A 21,434-nucleotide genomic window follows, 5' to 3' on the forward strand; every position below is an offset into this window, starting at 1 on the left:
AGAGATGTATGGGTTTTTTAGGGTGAAAAAATATGGTAATGAAATGTGGAATTCTATCTTGTGAATTAAGCATGTTGTTCTGCCTGGACTCTTTGAATGAATGATGGGTAACGTACAGCATGGATCTGATCCGCTACCAGAAATTTGTTGAGTGACTGAAAATGCTAACTAACACACTCACAGCAGGGATGAAGAGGGGAAGCAATCTGAGAGTAATATAGACAGCTGGCTGCTAAAGCTTCAGGAGACAAGATGTACGTAAATAAAAACGTGGTTAAGACAGGGACTGGGCAGCTAAGCCAGATCTCAGAATATTTGTCTTGGATTGAGTACCAATTCAAGGATACAACAAGCAGTCAAGGCTGTGAGTTCAGAGGGGAAAGACTGCTGTGATCTAGGGTCTTTAGAAGAATTTTTCATGCAGAAGCTTTTGGCTAGACCTTGTGCTTTCAGTAGGATGAGGACTATAGAAAGATGTGCAGGATGGACATTCTAGGCAAGCAGACATGTCTATCCATTTGAAAGGAGTAATTTGGAGAACGGTTCAAATATTAGGTAAAGAACAATTATAACTGCATTACATTATCACTAATACCTAAATGTGAACTTGGCTTCACTGTCATTAAGCTAGATTTTTGAAGTCCGTTGGTCAGGGTTCAACCAACCATATATATGTATGTATATATATACACACACATACACACACTATAATATGTATACTGTATATATATATATATATATGCATATATGTATATGCTACTATATATATGCATATATATATTGTGTATAAGAAACAGGTAATATATATGCTATTATATATATACGTATATGTGTATGTATAATATAATTATACATTATATATGTTATATATTATATATAATAATTACATATACATATAGAATATTATAGGTATGTTACATAATTGATTCTCTTTATTAGCAGTAATGTTCTATAAAGTCACTGACAATGCTGAATTGGTGAATACTGAATACAAGGTTAGGTTGCTTCAAGCTTCTGGTCACATTTTCATCAACCAACCAGTATATAACCTTGCTTTATGAATGTCTCTACTTAAAGACACCTTATTTAATATATGTTGTTGATTCGGTAACATTGAACTCACAGCCAACAACACTATAACTCATGCCTGAATGAAGCTTGTATAACACATTCATTTCCTTTTTTTTTTTTATTTTTAAGATTTTATTTATTTATTCATCAGAGACACAGAGAGAGAGAGAGGTAGAGACATAGGCAGAAGGAGAAGCAGGCTCCTTGCGAAAAGCCTGATGCAGGACTGCATCCCAGGATCCCAGGATCCCAGGATCACAACCTGAGCCAAAAGCAGATGCTCAACCACTGAGCCACCCAGGCGTCTCTTTTAAAAAAAAAAAAAAAAAAAAAAATTATTTATTTATTTATTTATTTGATAAGAGAGAGAGCACAAGCAGTGGGAGTGGCAGAGGGAGATGGAGAAGCAGGCTTCCTGCTAAGCAGAGAGCTCGACATGGGACCCGATCTCAGGGCCCTGAGATAATGACCTTAGCAGAAGGCAGATGTTTAACCAACTGAGCCATCCAGGTGCCCCCATTCATTTTCTCCATAAGGCATAACAGTCTTCAGGCAGCCCCGGTGGCGCAGCGGTTTGGCACCGCCTGCGGCCTGGGGTGTGATCCTGGGGACCCGGGATCAGAGTCCCATGTCGGGCTCCCTGCATGGAGTCTGCTTCTCCCTCTGCCTGTGTCTCTGCCTCTCTCTCTCTCTGTGTCTATGAATAAATAAATAAAATCTTTAAATAAAAAAAATAACAAGAAAAGCTCAAGACTTATACAAAGAAAATTATTTAAAAAAAAAAAAACATATCAGTCTTCTTAGGAACACTAGTGCTTAGGGCTTAGGTACGCTAAGCCCTAATATGTCAGCACTGTACTTGGGAGGTGTTTCAAATAGTGAAATCTCACACACACACAAAAAAAAAACATGGCACTAAATGTCAATAAGAACACTTATTTACAGTGTGAGAACTGAAACAAGAAGGTAAAACATGGCCTTATTTGACCCTAGTTAGGAATGCATGCTAGGCAACTCAGATTTTTCACTACTCTGCACATGTGCATATCTATAAATGACCACAAAAAAGCACCCTGCATATTGATTTGGGAGTTTACAAATAAATATTAGTAAGTAGGTGAATTCACAAATATGGAATCCATAAATAAGAGGATTGACTATATATAGTAAAGGATTTGACCTAGGATTTGATCAGAGCTGGTTAAGCAGGCTCTGTAAGAATGTTGACTTTGCCTCCTGTGCTGGAGCTTGGAACTATAGAGCAGACGTTTGTTAAGGGAAGATGGATGTTAAGTGATAGAGAGCAAAAATGAATTAGACCCCAGAAACATGAACTGGAGCATGTGAAGATGGTCTTAAACTCATGTCAGTTATTTTTGCTTCTGACCTTGGTGGTGTGGAAGTCTGTAGAAGCCAGTGTCCTTTGTCATGGAGCTAACTACATGCGCATCTGGCCTGGGAGTCAGAAATGATGAAGGGGATTCAGGGCAAGGTAGTACAGGTGCAGTCCTGGCCACTGCCTTGTGCCACCAGGTGAGCTAGCAGATAAACAACAAGATGCATAAGCTAGAAATAGCTACTGCTTTACTTTAGCCCTCCAAATGTCCCACAGAAATTTCTTTTATGTATCATCCTAATAGAAACACATAATTTGAAAACAAATTCTGGGAAATATGGTTCAACTTAGCCAAATGGACACATTATAGAGCCTCTACAGTTCACCACTTGTCAACTTGGCAGTTTTATAGATCTCCTTAAACCAAACAATCTACAAAGAGAAACATTAATGAAGTCATGCTTCTACCTCATGTGATACAACTATCCTATGTACAAATGAAAACACACCAACCCTTTCCTCAGAAAAGGATATGAAACCCTTTTATTGTCTTTGGCCGATGTCCATTCTTCTCACCATTTATATCTGTAATTTAAATACTGAGAGATAAAGCTAATTACTTTTGACATATCTTATATGAAATGATAAGGAAATAAGAGAGGAAAACAAAAATGTTTAATATATGTACTCAAATCAAAATAAGGAAGAAATACCCATAGCTATTACATTGCTCATTTTTGTAACTGGCCATGTACTTCTGGCTGATATTTATAACTACCTTCATTCTGTATTCCCCTTGTTCTTAACAACCACCTCAACTAGTTGTAGTTCTCGCCTGGTTGGCTGACCCATACCGTCACACCTGCAGCAGCTGGGCCGTTAACTATCCTGCCTGAGTTAGATGGTTGTAGTTTGCTATTGACATTAATCACAGGAGGTACTAACAGGTGTCCTTGATGATTTCCTGCATTGCAGACACACTCCTCTTTATCCCCATTGTGTAGTAGCAGCTCAATTATCCCTTAGTTATCAAGATTCATCATGCCAGCCAATATACTAACACTCTTCCATTCCTTTTTAATTCAGTGGTATAAGGAGCCCAAAATGGCAAGACCACAGTCTCACCTTCCAGTTCAATGGAATCATTGTTGTGTCACTTAATAGAAGCCTTCTTCCCTATGGAACTAAGACCTTTAGATCAACAGAGTCTAAAGTCATAGGAATGGGAAGCAACAGTTTTGTTAGTAGGTCACTGAGGGTAGTCAGAAGAGAAGCCAGTCCCATTTCCATCCCTTCATTCCCAGACCTGGGAGAAATACCACATGTATTAAATGCTGATTTAGGGTACGTACACATCCTGGAGTACATTGTCTCAGCCCCACAGGGTGTTGTCACCTAAGCAGACATCAAACTGAGTCTTCAGAAAGTTACTTCAGAAAGTTACTTTGTGAAGCCTGCTGCTTATGGATAACAGGGAACATGGTAAGACCAATGAATGTTGGCAGACCTCTGGCTCTTTCTCGTCCTCTCACTTGCTCCCTCTGATGGAAGCCAGCTCTGTGTGAGGTGCTCTGTGCAGCTCTGTGCCCCCATGGCAAGGAATTGGTGTCTCTAGCCAAGAGTCAGTGAGTACTTGAGACCTGTCCACAGCCCCATGCTTGACCTTGGAAGAGGATCCTCTCCCAGATCAGCCTTGAGATAACTGCAACCCCAGCCAACACCTTGATTATGGTGAGACACTAAGCCAGTTACTCAGATAAGCCACACTCAGATTTCTAACCCAGAGAACCTGCAAGTGCTAAATATATATTGTTTTAAGCTGCCTGTTTGGGGGCTATTTATTCCACAGCAGTAAATAATCAATATGGCAGATTTAAACTTCAGCTTTGGTGCTCACTCAAGCCTAAGTAGAAACCATCTTAACTTAATTTTGATGCTAAAGTCTTATAAGGCTCATCTCTGCTCTGATACCTTAGGATTTAAGAGCAACTTTGTAAAAAGGCTAAAAAAAGTTCATTGAAGATGATTCATCCCTAGCCTAGTTCCCTGACTGTCTCATTAGACTTTGCTGTATACCATATCAGAGACAAGATATTAAGTTTCTTCATTATCACGTTTGATCACTATATCATTTGATCACTAAGTCTTCTCACTCTGCAGCTCTTCACTGACCAAGTTTTTCCTAGGACAGAATTTGCTACTCCGTGTAACCTTCTAGTCCAACAAATTGGCTTAAATAAAAAGATTTCATATACACTCCCCAGCATATATCCATTTATTTCTCATATATTTATTGATCACTTATGATGTTCCAGGTACTATTCTAGAAGTTGGGGACATAGCAGTGAACAGTAGTAGCTTCTTATGACTATCTCCTTTCCAACAACAACAACAAATGGGCAGGGGGGTAGGGGACTGTTACCTCGATCTCTGCTAGTGGTAGGTTCCTCCCTTTGAAACTGGCATCATTAGATTGCATCAAATGAGAAAAGAGTTGGGGCCAGCACCTCCAGCATTTTCCATGCCAACTTATAAAAACTGAACAGTTTTCAATCAAAATCAATGATTCCTCACTTCTTAAAAAATGCTAAATAAGAAGTATGACATGATCAAAATGAGATTTTGAAGAAGATTAATTTAATAGATGGGTAAAAGAGAGGAGCAAGAAGCTAGAGGCAGAACCAGCAGGCTGTCTGACAATGAAGCAAGTGTATGGGGTTGTGGGCATAAACTGGACTGGTGGCAGTGGGAACAGAGAGGAAAGGGAAGCGATGAGAAATAGGAGTCGGGAAGAATCGACACTCCCTGACGGCCAGGATATTGGATGTGGAGGCTAAGGCAAAGGGAGAAAATGACAAACTGGAATGAAAAGCAACTGAGATAATGAAAACATTACCAGAAATCTAGAGGAGCTAGAGGGGGAAATCAATTAAGGACGAGAGGAGGAAACTGTTCTATGACCTACTTAATTGAGGCGATGGCAGTTATGTGATGGCAGGAAGTTCAAGTAGAAAAAACCAAAGCTTGGTGAAGTGCCTTTGAAATATCTGTAATTCTCTGAGCACAAGTTAGTAATGGATATCCAGACTCTATGTTCAATTTAGTGAAGCCTTTTTTTTCTAGCTTTCTAATTTATAAACTTTTTCATAATTTATAATATGCTTTTATTGTTTGACTAAAGTCTCATGGTTATAGCAGGGAAATTGCCTATAAAAATACATATACATTTAATGCTGTATTTTTCCTTCATTACTAAATATGTTTCCCTTTATTAAAAAATTATGTGTTGCTTATAATAGCTTCATTTTATCAGTGTTATTTATCTATGAATATATATATTTTTTAAAAAACGGGTACAATAAATTTTTAAAATTATATTTAAAATATCACTGATAATTATTATCAGGGCAGTCATGTTGTTTTTATTTTTCTTTTAAAAGCAGATGTAATACTTGACAGCTCCACACTGAGGAGTTGGCAGTGTTGTACCCTATACTTCAAGTAAACTCTGACTTTTTTTTAGTTATCTTAACATACGGTGAATGGTGGGTATTTGAGGGATCTTGAATGCAGGGACTGTTTACCCTGCTTCATTCTATTGATGGTGTTTCCTACCAGTAAAGATCAGCCAGTTAAAAACATTGTTATTCAAAGAATGATATAATAGGTTAGTAGGACCTATGTTTTGGTATAGCCCACATTTTGGTTGTTTGTGTGTTTGTTATAAAATGGCAATAACAAACATCTGCCTCACTCTTCTTGTAGAAGTGTTATGAGGACAATTTTTGTAGATTCTGGGGGGCTATTTTGAATTCCTCAGAAAGAAGGCACTGCAAAAACCTAATGTGGTACTCCTCTATATTCTCACGAACCATTTTAGAATTTAAGGCTACCATTTGTTTTAAAACTATTATTTTAATCATATGGGAATGAAAAAGCATTTGCAAGGCATACTGCCTTTTCCGTTTCCCTGTCTCAATTTTTAAGCAACAAATAACTTACCCGTTCATATTTTCCTGTGTTTTCTGTGACATGGATAAGGGTTACAAAATATTACACAGAAACCGACATCACAGAAAGAAACTACAGTGAATAAGGCAAAAGGAAAACTAATAGTAGGAAGAAAAATGTGAAGTAGGACATAGAAGTATGGACACACTAGAGCTAAAAGACACGGGATGGCAGTAAGGATGAAATTACAAATGTTCCAAATGTGCTCCCCCTCAAAAATAGCTAGTATAATTTGTGGCTGTGTATGAGGGGGCAGTCCCCCAGGGTGAGACGAAAGCAAAACATAAATGTTTGAAAACAGAGAAAGTTACAGAGCCCTGATACCTTCTGACTTCTTAAAGGTCTGGACATGGCTTACTTTGGTTGGCATATGGCCGACAGGCTGCCCTTTGCCAGCTTTTTCTAACAGGCTAAGTTTGGATAAGGGCTACTGCTAAGTGTCATATACTTTTTACGGTCCTCCGAATGTGCTCCTTCCATGCCTCTCTGGGTGTGTGCTGATGCAACAAGTATTTACTGTGGACTAGACATTGTTCCAGGTGCCAGGGATGTAGTGATGAATTACACCAGATACAGGTTCTTTGTGGAGCTTACATTCTAGTAGGGGAGACAAATAATAAACAAGGTAAACAAGGAAAGTTTATAGTATGTTAGATTGTGGGAGTTGGTAGGAGAGATATAAAGCAGGACCTGAAACGTGGAGATGGGGCCGGGGAGCGGGGGAAGGGATTTGCCTTTTTAGAGAGGAGGACACGGAAGGCCACCCTGAGAAGATGACATTTCTGGGACATTTTTTCTAGTCCTGATCTCTTACCACCTCCCACTGATGAAGACCGTATTTGCCTATCTGGCCTTAGAGATCTTTCCTCAACTCCAGGCTACCTACTGAGCTCTGAAACCTGTGCCCCTATTCCCTCCAGCACTCCCTTGTTCTGGGTCCTTGAAAACCTCACCTTGTAGTCAGATCCATTTTTACGAGTCCTCTAAGATTTATGGTAACCATAAAGCATAAGTATAAACAAGTTACTAAGGTGTTCCACTCTTCCCTATAGAAAACTTATAGAAAAGTATAACATTTATATGGTGCCCTGGAGTTCACAGGCAGGTTTGCTCATGTCTAGAGGTAAAGGGACAGAGCCACCCCTGGCTGACCCGAAGGGTGAGGGGATCAGTATTTTGACATACTGTGTCATACTGTGACCACTTTGCACCAGGCACACAGGATGGAAGCCTCGGACTCCTCACAGCTTCATTTTGCCATCTACCATGAAGGAAATCCCTGAACCTGGATTCACTAAATCTGTGTAGTCTAGAGGTGTGATGCCTGTCAACTTATTTCCTGCCAGAACTTGTATCCCTCTCACTTTTCCTTGTCCTTGTCACAGCTTGAGACAGGCTTTTCTCTAATATTTCACTTTACCTAAAACACTTGATGTAAATCTGGGCACCTCAAAATTGGAAAGATAACAACATAAATGTTAAAAAAAAAAAAAAAAAAGGAAGAAGAAAAGAAAAAGGAAAAAGGGGAACCATAGTACATGTCTTTTAAGGGTTAAGAATTAAGCTTGAAAACTTAGGATATTTAGATGACCTCATCTTGGTTTGGATGTAGAAGAAGGGGGCTGTTGATAACATGTACCAAATGCCAACCCCCGTTCCCCACCAGAAGAGAAAGTGGAAAATTGGTAATTTTTAGGTGAATTTGAATTGTAGAAAACCTGCTAACACAACCCTGATTGTACTTTGCTTTAACAGTGCAGATTAACTATTTACACTGACTGAACATACTGAATATTTGCTAAATATTTACTTCAATTTATTGCTGAAAATATATCTTGAGGAAATGACACCAAGGAGTTATATCTCTTCTTTGTTAATGAATAATCACTTGCTTCTAAAGATAGCAATGAAAAATCAACAGTAATTGCTTCTAGATGTGTCATTCAGAATGTGTAGACAAGTTGAGCTGTCTAATATGTTTTTAGACACAGCTCAAATTAATTAGGTAATTGAAAATCAATACTTTGCCTTTGTAAACAGATCTTAAATTTCAAGGTGTATTAGCATATATAGTACTGTACCATTTTTTCACTATGTGTACTGCTCGAGAACTACAGCATTCCTCTTTCCATTCAAAGGTTATATAGTCTAATCCTTTAAGTGATGCTTTCATTAACTAAATAGCACTTTTCAGGCAGTTTTTGTTCATTACTGTAGAATTGGCCTTGTAGCTGTTATTCATCAGTTAGTTTCCCTATTCATTGTTCTATGCTACCTTATAATTATTAGTTAACCTAAGGGATGAGTATTCTAAAAGTTGACCACCAGAAATTTGTGTGTTTTTAGTGAATCATTCATTATAATTAGCTAGAATCAGGGACTCTGGGGAAATAACTGATTAAAGAATCATTTAAAATAATCCTCCTAAATATATATTTATATAGATCACCAATATTTGCCCTGATTATAATATACTTAATCAGATTCAATATTTTCCTCCCATTTGATTCTTTCAGTTTTCCAGTAATCACAGGGAATATAACTAGTTTCACTTCAGAAATCTCACTTTAAAAAAAAAAAATTAAAAATAGCCACCATGTTTTTTACAGCTTTCTGAACCAATTTGTGAAAAATCCTTCGAAGAATTTGGCAGTAAAGGTGGCAACTCTCCTTTTACTAAGCTAACTCTTCCCTTTAAAGATAAAAAAAAAAAATTAATTATTTTTGGAATGCAATGGGGTAAATAACCAAATAATATGAATTTGTATTTGTACTTGAAAAGCTTATGAGTTCATTTGCAAGAGCTATTACTTTCACTGTCCCTATAGCAGTGTCTCATGATTCCTAGTGTTGTGTCCCTAATTGTTGGAAAAGTAATTTGGGGACCTAAGACAGAAATGTTCATCCTTTTTACTATATATTAAGTATTGATCTCCCTTCCCACGGTTGTCTGTGCTTCACTTGTCCTCTATTTCTCCTTCCCTCTGTCAGTTCAGTCTGGGTCACTGCTCTTGATGGTTCTCTCTGTGTCTGTATATTGACCTCTGACTCTCTGTCTCTCATCTGGTTTAGTCTCTCTGTATGACTTTTCTTACAGTTTGTGTCTCCTGTGTCTCCCTGGCTTCCTCCCCCACCTGGAGACTGTCTGGCAGCCCGTGGCATCACATCTCCCCCAACCCACACTCTCTGCCTGCCCCTGCCTGACCTGTGTGGTTTGCCTAGGTCCACTGCCCTCACTCCTCTTCGACTGTGTGATATGTGCCTCCCTCCAGCCACAAGGTCTCTGTTCTGTCTTGTCAGATTCAGACAGCAAGTCACCAATAAAACATCTGCTGTCCGCTGGTGAAATTACCCCAAAAATACAACCCTTCAGAAAAACTGTATTGCTTTTTAAAAGTGATTCGGAACATCTAAAATAAATATTCTTTGGTACTAAGATGAAAATTCAAAGTGAACATTAGGTATCATGAACAGGCCAAGTATTTCCTGTTCATAAAATCCCAAGATGCTCTCTCAGTTGGTTATCAGTGCTTGAAAAACAAGGATGGTATTTTTTGAAGTCTTTGTTTCATTATATCTTTAAGAATATAGTCCTTTTTAGTTCTACTTGATGATAAATATAGTTCTATTTAGTGATAAATTTTGAGAGGTAGTTTTATTTGATCAATGAGTTCAATTTTTAGGTATTGGAATTGGTTTACCTGTAGATATCTAAATATTCCTTGAGAATTGGTACGGTATTTCTGTCCATTATGTTTGTTAATATCCCCTTAGGTCGTATCTAACCCCAAGTAGTCAATATATTACACCACAAAATAAGGAAATCTTACACCAGGTAGTTTACAGACGTTTTGAATAATCTCATGGCATAATCCTTGACAGAATTCAATTGTATTACATAATTTCTTGATTTCCAAAATACTATATAAGTTACTTGTTGAAATTCTGGGCAAAGAAACAGAAACATGATTTTAAACTTTGTGTAGCAATGATCTCTATAAATGAGACTTTTGTTAAGAGACCCTAAATTAAACATTTCTGATAACCATCTGAAATCAGTGTTGGCTTAGAGATTCTTTCCTTTTTAGCAAATGTTTCAGGTATTTTTCAAAAGCAATATGAAGGATTTCAGATTTTAACTTTTATTTACTTTTAATAAATTGCCTTCAAAGAAATTTAGGGTCTTATTTCCCTTTTAATTTTGTGGCAGAGAAGCCACACCCTTCCTGCTGAGTTTCCAGTGGGAAAGTGATTAAGCTTTTAAAAAGAGATTGTTGATTTAAGGCCACATATACAAGTGATTATATATAACCAATAGTTGGGAAATAATAAAAAAACTACTTGTGGCTTGAATTTTATAGTGAAAAGTATAGTCTTCCATAATCTTTGTAGTGTAGACTTCTTTAGCACTGATGTAATGAAAGAACAGTCTCTCAGAGTTACTTGGTTTGCGTTTCTTCAGAAACAATATCAAACATATCAGATCAACACAGGTGGTAAAGCTTATATTTCAGAAAACCCAAATTTAGTTATTTTTACCAGTTAGTCAACTAATAATTTTAATTAATCTGTTTCCCCTAAAATTAGAGCTTAACCTCATGTCTTTCCATAAATTTGAGTTATTCTTGGTTCTTTTGAGGCAAGAAACTATAAATATTTGTTCCTTAATTCTACGAAGATTTATTGAGCACTTAATATGTACTAGACACACTAGTCTAGACTCTAACAGTATAAAGATTGCTAGATACGATTCTTGCCCCTCAAGGAACTCTAGCAAAAAGTCTTCTGTTTGTTGCAAAGATTCTCTTTGTTACTAAAAAGAGGATGATCATTGAAATAGATGGGGGGAGGAGAGTTAAGGACATACGGTGAGCTCCTTCAGGACCCAAGAGTAACTCTTAGTTCATCAACATCCATTTTTATTGACTGGTACCCCCACTGCTATCTAAGAGTTAGTGCATCTTCTGAAAGTATCCACCTTCCTTCCATGCTAGTATGAGACTCTGACTTTTCACTTCAGATACATCTTTCAATTGAATGAGTATGCTGTCATTTCAAACTCTGTAATGGTAGTAAGTCACCATTTATGAGGAAAAGCTGTGGGTTTATCATGATTGTGAGTAGCTTGTATTCTCCCAAATATGTAAGAGAATTAATTCTATAACATGGCCAGAGGAAGATCTACAATCACTCTGCCTATAAAATGGGGATAATACTAGTACCATTGTATTGGGTAATGGTCAGAATTAAGTGAAATAATCCATATAGGACTGTTAAAATAGTACCTGGCATATAGTTAGGACTCAGTAAATATAGACAGTCTTGTCTTCACTTTGTATGGTCCCAAATACCCAAGTTTCAGTTACCATAGTTTGGTTAATAACTCCAAACCCCCCAAAAAACAAGGTTCAAATTTCAGTTATCACAATATATTAATTGTGAATAACTGCACTAAGTATGAATCCCCATGTGAATAACAGATGCACATCGTGATCAGCAGTCGATCACATCATTTCTTTCAAAATCTTTCACTGATTGATCACTGCATATCTGTTATTCAGTTCATGTATAGATAGCGCTATCTTACGGATGATCAGAAGAGAGACTTGGCCAGCAAAGATGAAAGTGCAGCAAAGAAATGGAATGCTGAAAGTAAAATTGTAAAGTGCTGGTGACGAAAAAGATGAAGATGTCCCGGAGGAAGTGACGCTAGCAAAAAACACTTCACATGAACTCTCAGAGATATTTCACGACATTGGAAGTGCGAAGGATAAAATGTTGGAAGCTGAATCAAACTTAGGAGCATGAAAATTAGCCAAGGCAGAGAAAAGATTTGCTTTGAACTGTATCATAAGTTGTATGAAGGGAAGTCAAGCACTATTCAAACTACTTTAGTAGGTTTTTTACAAAGAAAGAAAGCATTTTAATTCTCAATGTTTCTAATGTTCTACATTACAGTGTACTAAATATAATTGGTTTTACCATTTTTTCGTTCCCCTACTCATTTTTCACTGGCAGTAGGAGGATTTTTCATGTTTTGACCAAAAAAAAATTTAAAGGTCATGAAACAACCATAGTTTTTCCTATTGATTATCATGATCACTTTGCATGGTTTCAACTTGTACTGTCATTTTTATAATCATTTATACAGTGCAAAGCAAGGACTTCCTATAGTTATTATTATTAGAAATTATTTTATCCAGCAAATCAAGTACTACAGTTTTAGAGAAATTGCTCATTGCTTTTCAAAATTTGAGAATTTAAAACTTTCTGCCATTTCTCTCCTGCTTCTCTCTTTGTGTTTTCTAGACTAAGTCCTGATTCTAGTCATGTCTCATTACAGGATTAACTCTTAGAGCCTCCCAGTGCATCTTCTACAGAAATACAGTATTTATCCTCAATTTGCCTGTTCTTCAGTATTTGACCACATTTCTTCATTGTCCTAAATCTACTAAAATTCCACACTAGGCCTTTCCCTTTCATTCTTCCTGCTAATGTCTTATTCTGTCACACTCTACTGAAAGACTATCGGTCCTTTAATATATTGTCTTCCTTTCAAAATGACACCTGCCCTAGAACATATCCTTATGAGAAACTTCTTTAAATTCATTGGTTTCTTCCTTATGTTTCATCTACATTTCTGTCAATCATAAAAAGAAACCCACAAATGTCTTTCTTGAATTTAAATTATTATAAGAAATTCTATGTAAGCAAAATATAAAATTCTAGCTGGATGTTAACCAAGTTAACACTTGGAAATGATGCTATGATTGGCAACAAAATAAAAATTAAAAATAAATGCTGTGCATTCTCACTTTTACCTTTTTGTACTTCTAGAACCATGTGAATGTACAGTTGAACATTCAAAAATATAGTTAAGTTTTCATTAAATACATAATGATGATTGAAATCTTGCTTTCATCTCTCCATTCATCACTGCTTTGACATAATTGTTTCCTGGAGTTCTGAGGCTTTCAGAAAGTGAAACCATCATTTGGCTGATATTATCTGCACACACATAGGATGGAGAACAGCTACTGAAAGCTGCAGTGACTCTAAACAAATTAATATGGATTTGGGCATGAATCTTTTGCTCAGAAAAGAGGCTGATAGCCTAGTTCGTTCTCTTTAGGACCTTTGGAATCCTAGTGAGTTGACTTTGAAGAGGATTCAGTTCAATAACCTGAATTATTACCTCACTGTGTAAAACCAAGGACTTTGTCTGTTTTAAAATGCTAAATGGGTTGGAGCACCTGGGTGGCTCAGTCAGTTAAAGAATCTGCCTTCTGCTCAGGTCATGATCCCAGAGTCTCGGATTCAAGCCCCACATCAGGCTCTCCACTAGTAGGGAGTCTGCTTCTCCCTCTGACCTTACCCCTTCTTGTGCATTCTCACTCTCTCTCTCAAATAAATAAATAACATCTTAAAAAATAGAATAAAATGCTAAAAGGAGGGGCACCTGGGTGGCTCAGTCGTTAAGTAGCCAACTTTTTTTTTTTTTTTTAAAGATTTTATTTATTTATTCATGAGAGACACAGAGAGCAAGATAGAGGCAGAGACACAGGCAGAGGGAGAAGCAGGCCCCATGCAGGGAGCCCGACGTGGGACTCGATCCCAGGTCTCCAGGATCACACCCGGGCTGAAGGCGGCACTAAACCACTGAACCACTGGGGCTGCCCTAAGTAGCCAACTCTTGATTTTGGCTCAGGTCATGGTCTCAGAGCCCTAGGATCCAGCCCCACATCAGACTCCTTGCTCAGCAGAGAGTCTGCTTAAGATTCTCTCTGTCTCAAAAAAAAAAAAAAAAAAAAAATATATATATATATATATATATATATATATATATATATATATATAATCTCTGTCTCCCTCTATCCCTCTCCCTACTCACTCTCTCAAATAAATAAATAAATAAATAAATAAATAAATAAATAAATCTTTTTAAAAATAAAATAACAAGATGCCAAAAGGAGTTTTTAATTTATATATTTAGATAAAGTTACTATATTGGAACTTAAAATCTTGAGTCTGATACTACCTTTGGAATTTTCCATGGTCATTATTGCATTTCATGTTACTGAATGTAAGTGTTCATTTTTCCAGAAAAGGTATGAGTGTCTCTGTTTGGCTTACTTTAGCTCATAGTTTCTTGAGGAGATTCCAGGGAAATTCACAGAAGCCCCAGATTTCTGATGGTATTGGCACCAAGATCATCTGATTTGGAATCTCCTTAACAAAGTAATAATTCTCACACCACCTAAAAGAGTTATCTCCTGTAAACAGAAATTCTTTTCTATTTCTCATTTACTTCTCCGAGGTCATGTCACCTCCTGAATTATCGGTTTCATTGGTCCAAAGCTATCATTTCTGTTAGGTGTTTTTTTACTGGGCAGTATAATGGAAAAAAATTCATTAAACAAGTTGTGTATCTCCTGCTCTAAAGTGTAAGCAGAGTACAAATTTGAATGTAGAAGACAATGACTAGAATAATCAGTGCAAGAACATCCTTAAAGCTTATCTTGTGGAACAAGGGCAAACTCAGCTAAAAACTTTGTTTAAATCCTGCTTGACATAACAAGAACCTTTACACTTTATCTGTCTGCGACTATCGGTGAATATACCTGACTCATCACCAGAGTGCCTTTCAACTCAGCCCTGTTCAGCTCAATTGCTCTTCCTGCCTTATACCGACACTTAAAATTCTTTGAGGCCTCTGGGGAAGGCTGTAGAGTTTTTATATTTAATATTATTTTATAGCACAGGAAGTTCATAGTTCATCAATACTGCAGCTCTACAAAATATAATGGAAGGATTTTTTCCTATATATGCAAGATCTCTTTGTAGTCTGGCTCTGTGGTTGTGTCATGAGCTTCCTTTTCTAAGCAGCGGTTATATACAGCAGAGTCATTTTTTTTAAATAACAAAAAGAACAACAAAAAGAAAGAACAACCAAAAAATCCTTCATAATCTTAATCTGAAAAGAAAGTCTATGTTGGCAGCACTATTACATCCTAGTTTTTCTCTACATGATTTAGAAGAGCAAAAGCGTCTGGCTTTACTATAATTCACCAGTAGCTGTCCTTTCACCCTGTCTTGTCCTCTGTTCTCTTCTATGCAGAACGGTGCTATTAGCTTTTTGGGGAATTTACTTCATAGAGCAATAAGCGATTGTTTTGTAGAGACCACATTGGTTTGGTTAACTTTTTCCATGTTATTACAACTTCAGTGTTCTATGTCCTTCACCTTCAGGTACCCTTTTTTCTTAATTGCTTAACTTATCTTTGATGTCTCACTTTGTCTCTAGTTTTCTACTTAAAAATCCACACAGAGGATTAACAGTTTAATCATTTTAGTGTATTTTGAGGTAGTTTTCTGCGAACTAAACTGTTTTAAAGTGTGGTGCTGACTCTCTCACTGGAAGGTGGGAAGCATGTATACTCAGCTGCCACAGTTTTCCTGGATGCTCAGCTTACCTTCCTAGACCCAGAGAGAAACCTCCCAGTGCCTGGTGTATGGATCTTGTCTCCTGCCTTTGCCTTTTGTCTTGCTCCTTGACTAATGTGGTTCTTGGGGACCTACGCCTGCCCTTCAGGTGACAGTGCCTTCACACCCTGATGCCTGGTCAGTGCTATGTTATTAGGATGCCTATAGGTTGGGGTAAACTATGAAATTAGCACCATCTAGTCTGCCTTGTCCTCTCTGCCTGACTCATCCATTATTATTAGATCTTCTGGTCTACTCTGTTGATTTAATTACCTTCAAAAAGTTTGTTTTGGTTTGGTTTTGGAGCCTCTGCTAGAGAAATGAAATTTCTCATATATTTTTGAACAAAGCCCTCTCTTCTGTCTGGAGCATGAGCAGCACTAGGAGAGATGCATTTGGAGAGATGAAAAAACAAGGATCACCTTCCTAGCCAGTAAGATCACTGATCAACAGGATGGTGTGAGTCAAAGCCAGATCTCCTTCACATCTATGTGTGTTTTTTGCACATATCATACTGAGAATACTGTGGGTAGCTCACGTTTTAGCACATTGTTTGCCCCATGAGTACAAAATAAATGGTGTCTGTAGTGTCCATAGGAGGTTTCATAGCTCCTAGGTGGGGGAATTAAGACATGAAACCCCAACTAAGTGTGTAAAGCAGCCAGTTTATCTGAGTGGAAATTCAATAAGTTCAGGGCTAAGGAAGAGCACTGTGGTCTCTAGTGTATGGGCAAAAGTTTCCAAAGAGGTGGCACTTGAAGCAAGCCCTACAAGAATGTGTATTAACTTTGCCTTCACTTTCTCCTGCTTCTTACCATTATGGCTTCTTGGCAGCTGGTTTTGCTGCCTTAGAATAGAGGATACTTACGGAGAGCCTAATACTACAAATCCTGATGCCGTGTGCATCTTTGCTTAAAAGTTCACTTCTCTGAATTCCAAAGATCCTAATAATAGAAAACTGTTAACCTCTCATTGAGCAAGTGTAGCTGTCCTGTTCTCCTGACAGTTTTTCTTCTTCCCAGTTTAGATTTTAAATACATGAGAGCCTGGGACCATGTGTTTCTTATCCTTACTTTGTAATTCTCTATGGATAAGACTGGCCCGCTCCCTACATTGTAATCTAATCCCTTACTAAGAGGTCTCTATTTGCTGAAGGTGATGGATTAGTCTTTCAGGCGCCCCCGCCCCAGCAGTGGTGGTTGTCTTGGGCATTCCCATCACCTGCCTTCTCCTGATATCCAATTCTCTTCCTACCAACTGTGCTCCTGCTTTTTTTCCCTGATAACCCCGTTTCCATAGCATGTTTAATATACTTGTAAGGAGATGTCAAGACTTCCCTTAAGAATATGGGCTTTTGGGGATCCCTGGGTGGCTCAGCTGTTTAGCCCTGCCTTCAGCCCAGGGCGTGATCCTGGAGTCCTGGGATTGAGTCCCACATCGGGCTCCCTGCATGGAGCCTGCTTCTCCCTTTCTCTCTGCCTGTGTCTCTGCCTCTGTGTGTGTGTGTGTGTGTGTGTGTGTGTGTCACGAATAAATAAATAAAACCTTAAAAAAAAAGAATATGGGCTTTTATTTATGATAGCACATGTGCACTAACAGGAGATAGGCAGGTTGGCAGGTGGAATCTGACCAAGTATAGAGGGAGCCTTAATTGAGAGCACCCAAGTTAATTTTAAAACCCACCGATTTAATATAGCTTTACTTTTTAATTTAGTAAATGTGTTTAGCTACTGTTTTAACTCAGTTAATATAATCTTTCCTCAAATTCAGTGGAATTCACTTTTTTCCAATTCACTAAAAATATGTTTGTTCAGCTATTGCTTTTAGACAATTAATAAACCTTTTTTCTGTGGTTCTCCTTTGCAAATGGGCTGGTTTCAATATGTGGGCCTTAATTTGTGTAATTGTTCTCTCTTTGTGATCTACCTTTCATTCTGTTTGGGAGACACTGGTTGCTTTGTAGTTTTGAAAAAAAAAATAGCATGAAAGTATACCTGGAAAGAGGAGATCTCAACAAAATTATTCTTAAGTGAAATTTTGTATATTGTAAACTGTTTTTCATAGACTGTCACCTTGAAACCTATCTGAAAGCAAATACAGAAGCCTTCTCACCATTAATGCCACACAGATTCATTTATTTGATGTTAAAAAATAGTCATTAACTTCGTACTCTGTGCCAGATATAGTTCCAGGTGGTGAGGATCTAGCATTGAACCAGACAGACAAGGACTTTGCTGTCTGCTAGCACTCTTTCTAGCCGGGGCCACAGTGGAGACAGAGACAGCAGTCACACCCACAGCCTGTACACATGGCAGCTTGACTTCCCAGTTCTTTTTCCCTTTACCGTTGCTTCAGAGGCACATCTATAACCTTGGTACCTGTAATGTTGTGTTGAATTTAGTCTCATGGTACTACTACCCTGATCTAGTAAGAGCTGCTGCCTTGCTTGAGTACAGGGGAAAATAATGGAGAGGCTCCTGGCAGGGTCAAGTTTCTTGTTAAGCTGGAACTAAACTTGCTGTACTTTCACAATTGTAAAGGTGAGAATTCATTCACTCATTCAGCAAATGTTTATTGAACACTATATCAGTCAGGGTTCTATTATGTGCCAGGCTTTGTGGCACCTACATGCCCTTAAGTACTTCACACTCTAGATGGAGGAAGAGAGACATAAAATAAATAATTACTGATAAATGTTATAATAAAAACATATATCAAGTACAAGGGGAACAGCACAAAAGCAGGAAATAACTGCCTGGAGGTAGGTCTCACCATAAGGTCACTTCTAAACTGCACCTGAAAGGTGGCTGGAAATAGAGCCTACTCTGGTTATTCGGGGAATGTTTACTGAACATCTTCTGTGAACCAAGCCCAGTGGTAGGCACCATAGATGCAGCAGTCCGGACAAAGTCCCTGCTCTCTTAGCAGCAGAGAAACATACAATAAGCATACAGACAAATAATTATATTTTAGGTGCTAATTCCTATTAATAACCACAAAACAAAGCTGAATAAAAGGAACAGAAAATGGCAAGGGATACTGTTTTAGATCAGATAGTCAGAGAAGGCCTCTCTAATGAGATGACGTTTGAGCAGAATCCTGAATGAATGAGAGAATGAGACCAAAAAGCAAAGGGAAACCATTTCGGACAGAGGGACTAGCATGACTAAAGGTGTAATTGTCATGAAAAGCACAGGATCTTTAGTGTGAAGTGAGATATTCTCAGAGTACAGAGTAAGATGGGGTGCAGGGAGTTGGGGAGAGTGTTGTAGAGGAGGGTGGGAAGGAAGGGAGGGAGGGAGGGAAGCAGAGAAAGAGGGAGGGAGAAATGAGAAAGGTCAAAAATGCCATTAACCAGCTCAGGGAGCCCTGGAAGAGAGGCAGGTTTAGGATGCAAATAATGAATTTGATTTGGGGCAATGGGAAATACAGAACTGGATATTAGAAGTCAAGGCTAAAATACAGATTTGCGTGTTTCCAGAAATTTAAAAAGGAACAAGAAGAGTAGTCAGCATTGTCAGATACTACAGAGAAGTTTAATAGGATTAGAATTTTTAAAAGGCCATCAGATTTGACATCTGGAAGGTCGGCAATGACTTCAAGAAGACATTTCAGTATATGTGGGTAGGGCTAAGCCACATCATGGTTCAGTCGGAAAGTGAAGAGGTAAGAGGCTGGGATTGTCCAGTCAAGATCACTGTCTTCCTCCACGGCCCACAGCACCCCCCCCCCCCCCCCCCCCCCGGGAGCTTGAACCTAAGGTCGGATCTTCTCCCACTCCCTCACCTTTTTCCACTTAAGGCCTAGGACTGGATGCTTGAGCTGGGGACATGATGGAGGGACAAATATGTTCAGATCCTGGGTCTCTGATGGGAGAGGGGCCAGGTGTAGGACCATGGAAGGAAGCATGGTCAATGGGGAATGGCAGGTCAGGCCCATTCTGAGTCCTGTTTGGGGGCGGGGGGGAGGGATGAAATACATAGGTTGAGCGACTACAATCTGGCAAAAGCAAGGGGGGTGGGGGAGTGGGATAGAAGCGGACAGTAAGCTGAGGGACTTTAGAAGAAATTTAGGTAGGGATGCTTAGGTTTTTTAGGGCACAGGAACTGAAGATGTGCAAAGGAAAGGTTATTGGCAGTGCTTGTGACCACAGTGATAGCAGTGAGGGGACAGTTCATGAAGTGAGGGGTAGTCCCAGCAATCCCTGGCATCATAGATGTTCAGCAGATATTTCTCAAGCCCAAAGGGGTTGCTTCCTCCATTATCTGTGGAGGAAAGGGGTGAGATCCCAGAGTTCCCAGGAGCTGTGAGTAAATGCCTGGGTTCCCTTGGGGGAGAGATGGAGACGGGCCCCAGAGATCCCAGAGCCTTAGCAGTGCAGAGCCCAGGAGGGAGCCTTGTACCACGGAGGGAGGGCGTGCAAGCAGGGGCCGGGGTGGGGGACCCGCGGGAGCCCCGGAGGTCAGCCACGCGGCCCCTCGCCCGCACCGTCGCCTCTGCCGCGGGCCGCTCCGGGGCCTCGAGAGCCGTCGGCGCCTGCCGGACTCCCCGCACCGAGGTCTGGCTGAGCGCCCAGGCGGCTCCCGGCGCGTCGGCTGCGCGGGGACCGGAGAGGGAAAGGCCCCGGGCCCCGCAGCCGGCCGTGCCGGGAGGCAGGCGGGAGGCAGGCGGGAGGCCCAGGAACCTTCTGGGCGTGTGCAGAACGGAGCGGAGGCGGGCCAGCCCGAGAGGCCAGAGGCGAGAGGCGAGAGGCGCGTGCGGGCGGCGCCGAGAAGCTCTTCCGCCGTGCGGGAGCCCGAGCCCACGCGCGCAGGGCCGCCCCCGCCGCAGGAGGGGTGCTGCGAGCCTGGTTCTCTAACCCAGCGGGGTGGGTGGTGGCCAGACACCGACCTCGCCCCCCCCCCCCCCCGGGCCTCGGGGCTGCAGGCCGGCTCCCCCCACTCCCGAGAGCCCTACTGTATGCCCATGTACTCTCTGCGCCCCAGCCACCGCCCAGGGCCACCCCAGGCTTTCAAACTGGGGGTCCCACCCTGCCGGGGAGGGCTGACCTGCCAACACGGTCCCGAGGTTCAGCTCAGCGCTGCTAACAGCAGGAGCTCATTCGCGGCCTGAAGTAGTCAAGGATACCTAAGGGATGGGGTGCGAGTTGTTCAGGAAATTTGGGGGAAGGAAGTTGAAGTTCTCACTGTGTTGTTTTTACCTAGCATTGGTTTTAAGGTACATTACAGGACATATGGGTTTCGGATGTTTTGTTTCCGTCTCTCTTTTTTTATTAATCGGAAATGAATTGCGTCTATTATTACTCGTGGTTATCAGAAAACATAGGGTTTTTTTTTCTTATAAACACGATATTGAATGAAAAACTCAAGTCACAGAAGAGTCTTCCAGTATACTATTTTTTGTCAAAAACAAGCAGAACTTTATGCAAATATACACACAGTTTCCAGAATAATAGTGACCCTCTGGGGGAAGGTTTGAGGTTGGGATAGGGCAAGAGTACATAAAACCCAGAGTTTGCTTGGTCTCCCCCCTT

The 21,434-nt window shown here is 39.8% G+C and overlaps 1 protein-coding gene across 22 annotated transcripts in view; it reads left to right on the plus strand.

Annotated features, from left to right (window-relative positions):
• Positions 1 to 21,434, plus strand: part of ARB2A (ARB2 cotranscriptional regulator A) — a 419,471-nt gene that overhangs the window by 271,543 nt on the left and 126,494 nt on the right. The window contains exon 11 of one of the 22 annotated variants that reach the window (XM_077864525.1): positions 13,927 to 14,259. The exons of 19 other annotated variants lie outside the window; for them this stretch is intronic. In XM_077864525.1, the coding sequence (XP_077720651.1) occupies positions 13,927 to 14,081 (155 nt within the window). In that variant the 3' untranslated portion in view covers positions 14,082 to 14,259. Of the gene's footprint in view, positions 1 to 3,493; positions 3,517 to 11,979; positions 12,006 to 13,926; positions 14,260 to 21,434 lie in introns of those variants that run through there. 2 more of the 22 variants (XM_077864557.1, XM_077864558.1) reach the window with 2 other exon arrangements.

Source organism: Canis aureus, chromosome 2 (assembly GCF_053574225.1).
Source record: "Canis aureus isolate CA01 chromosome 2, VMU_Caureus_v.1.0, whole genome shotgun sequence".
NCBI classification, from domain to species: Eukaryota; Metazoa; Chordata; class Mammalia; order Carnivora; family Canidae; genus Canis; species Canis aureus.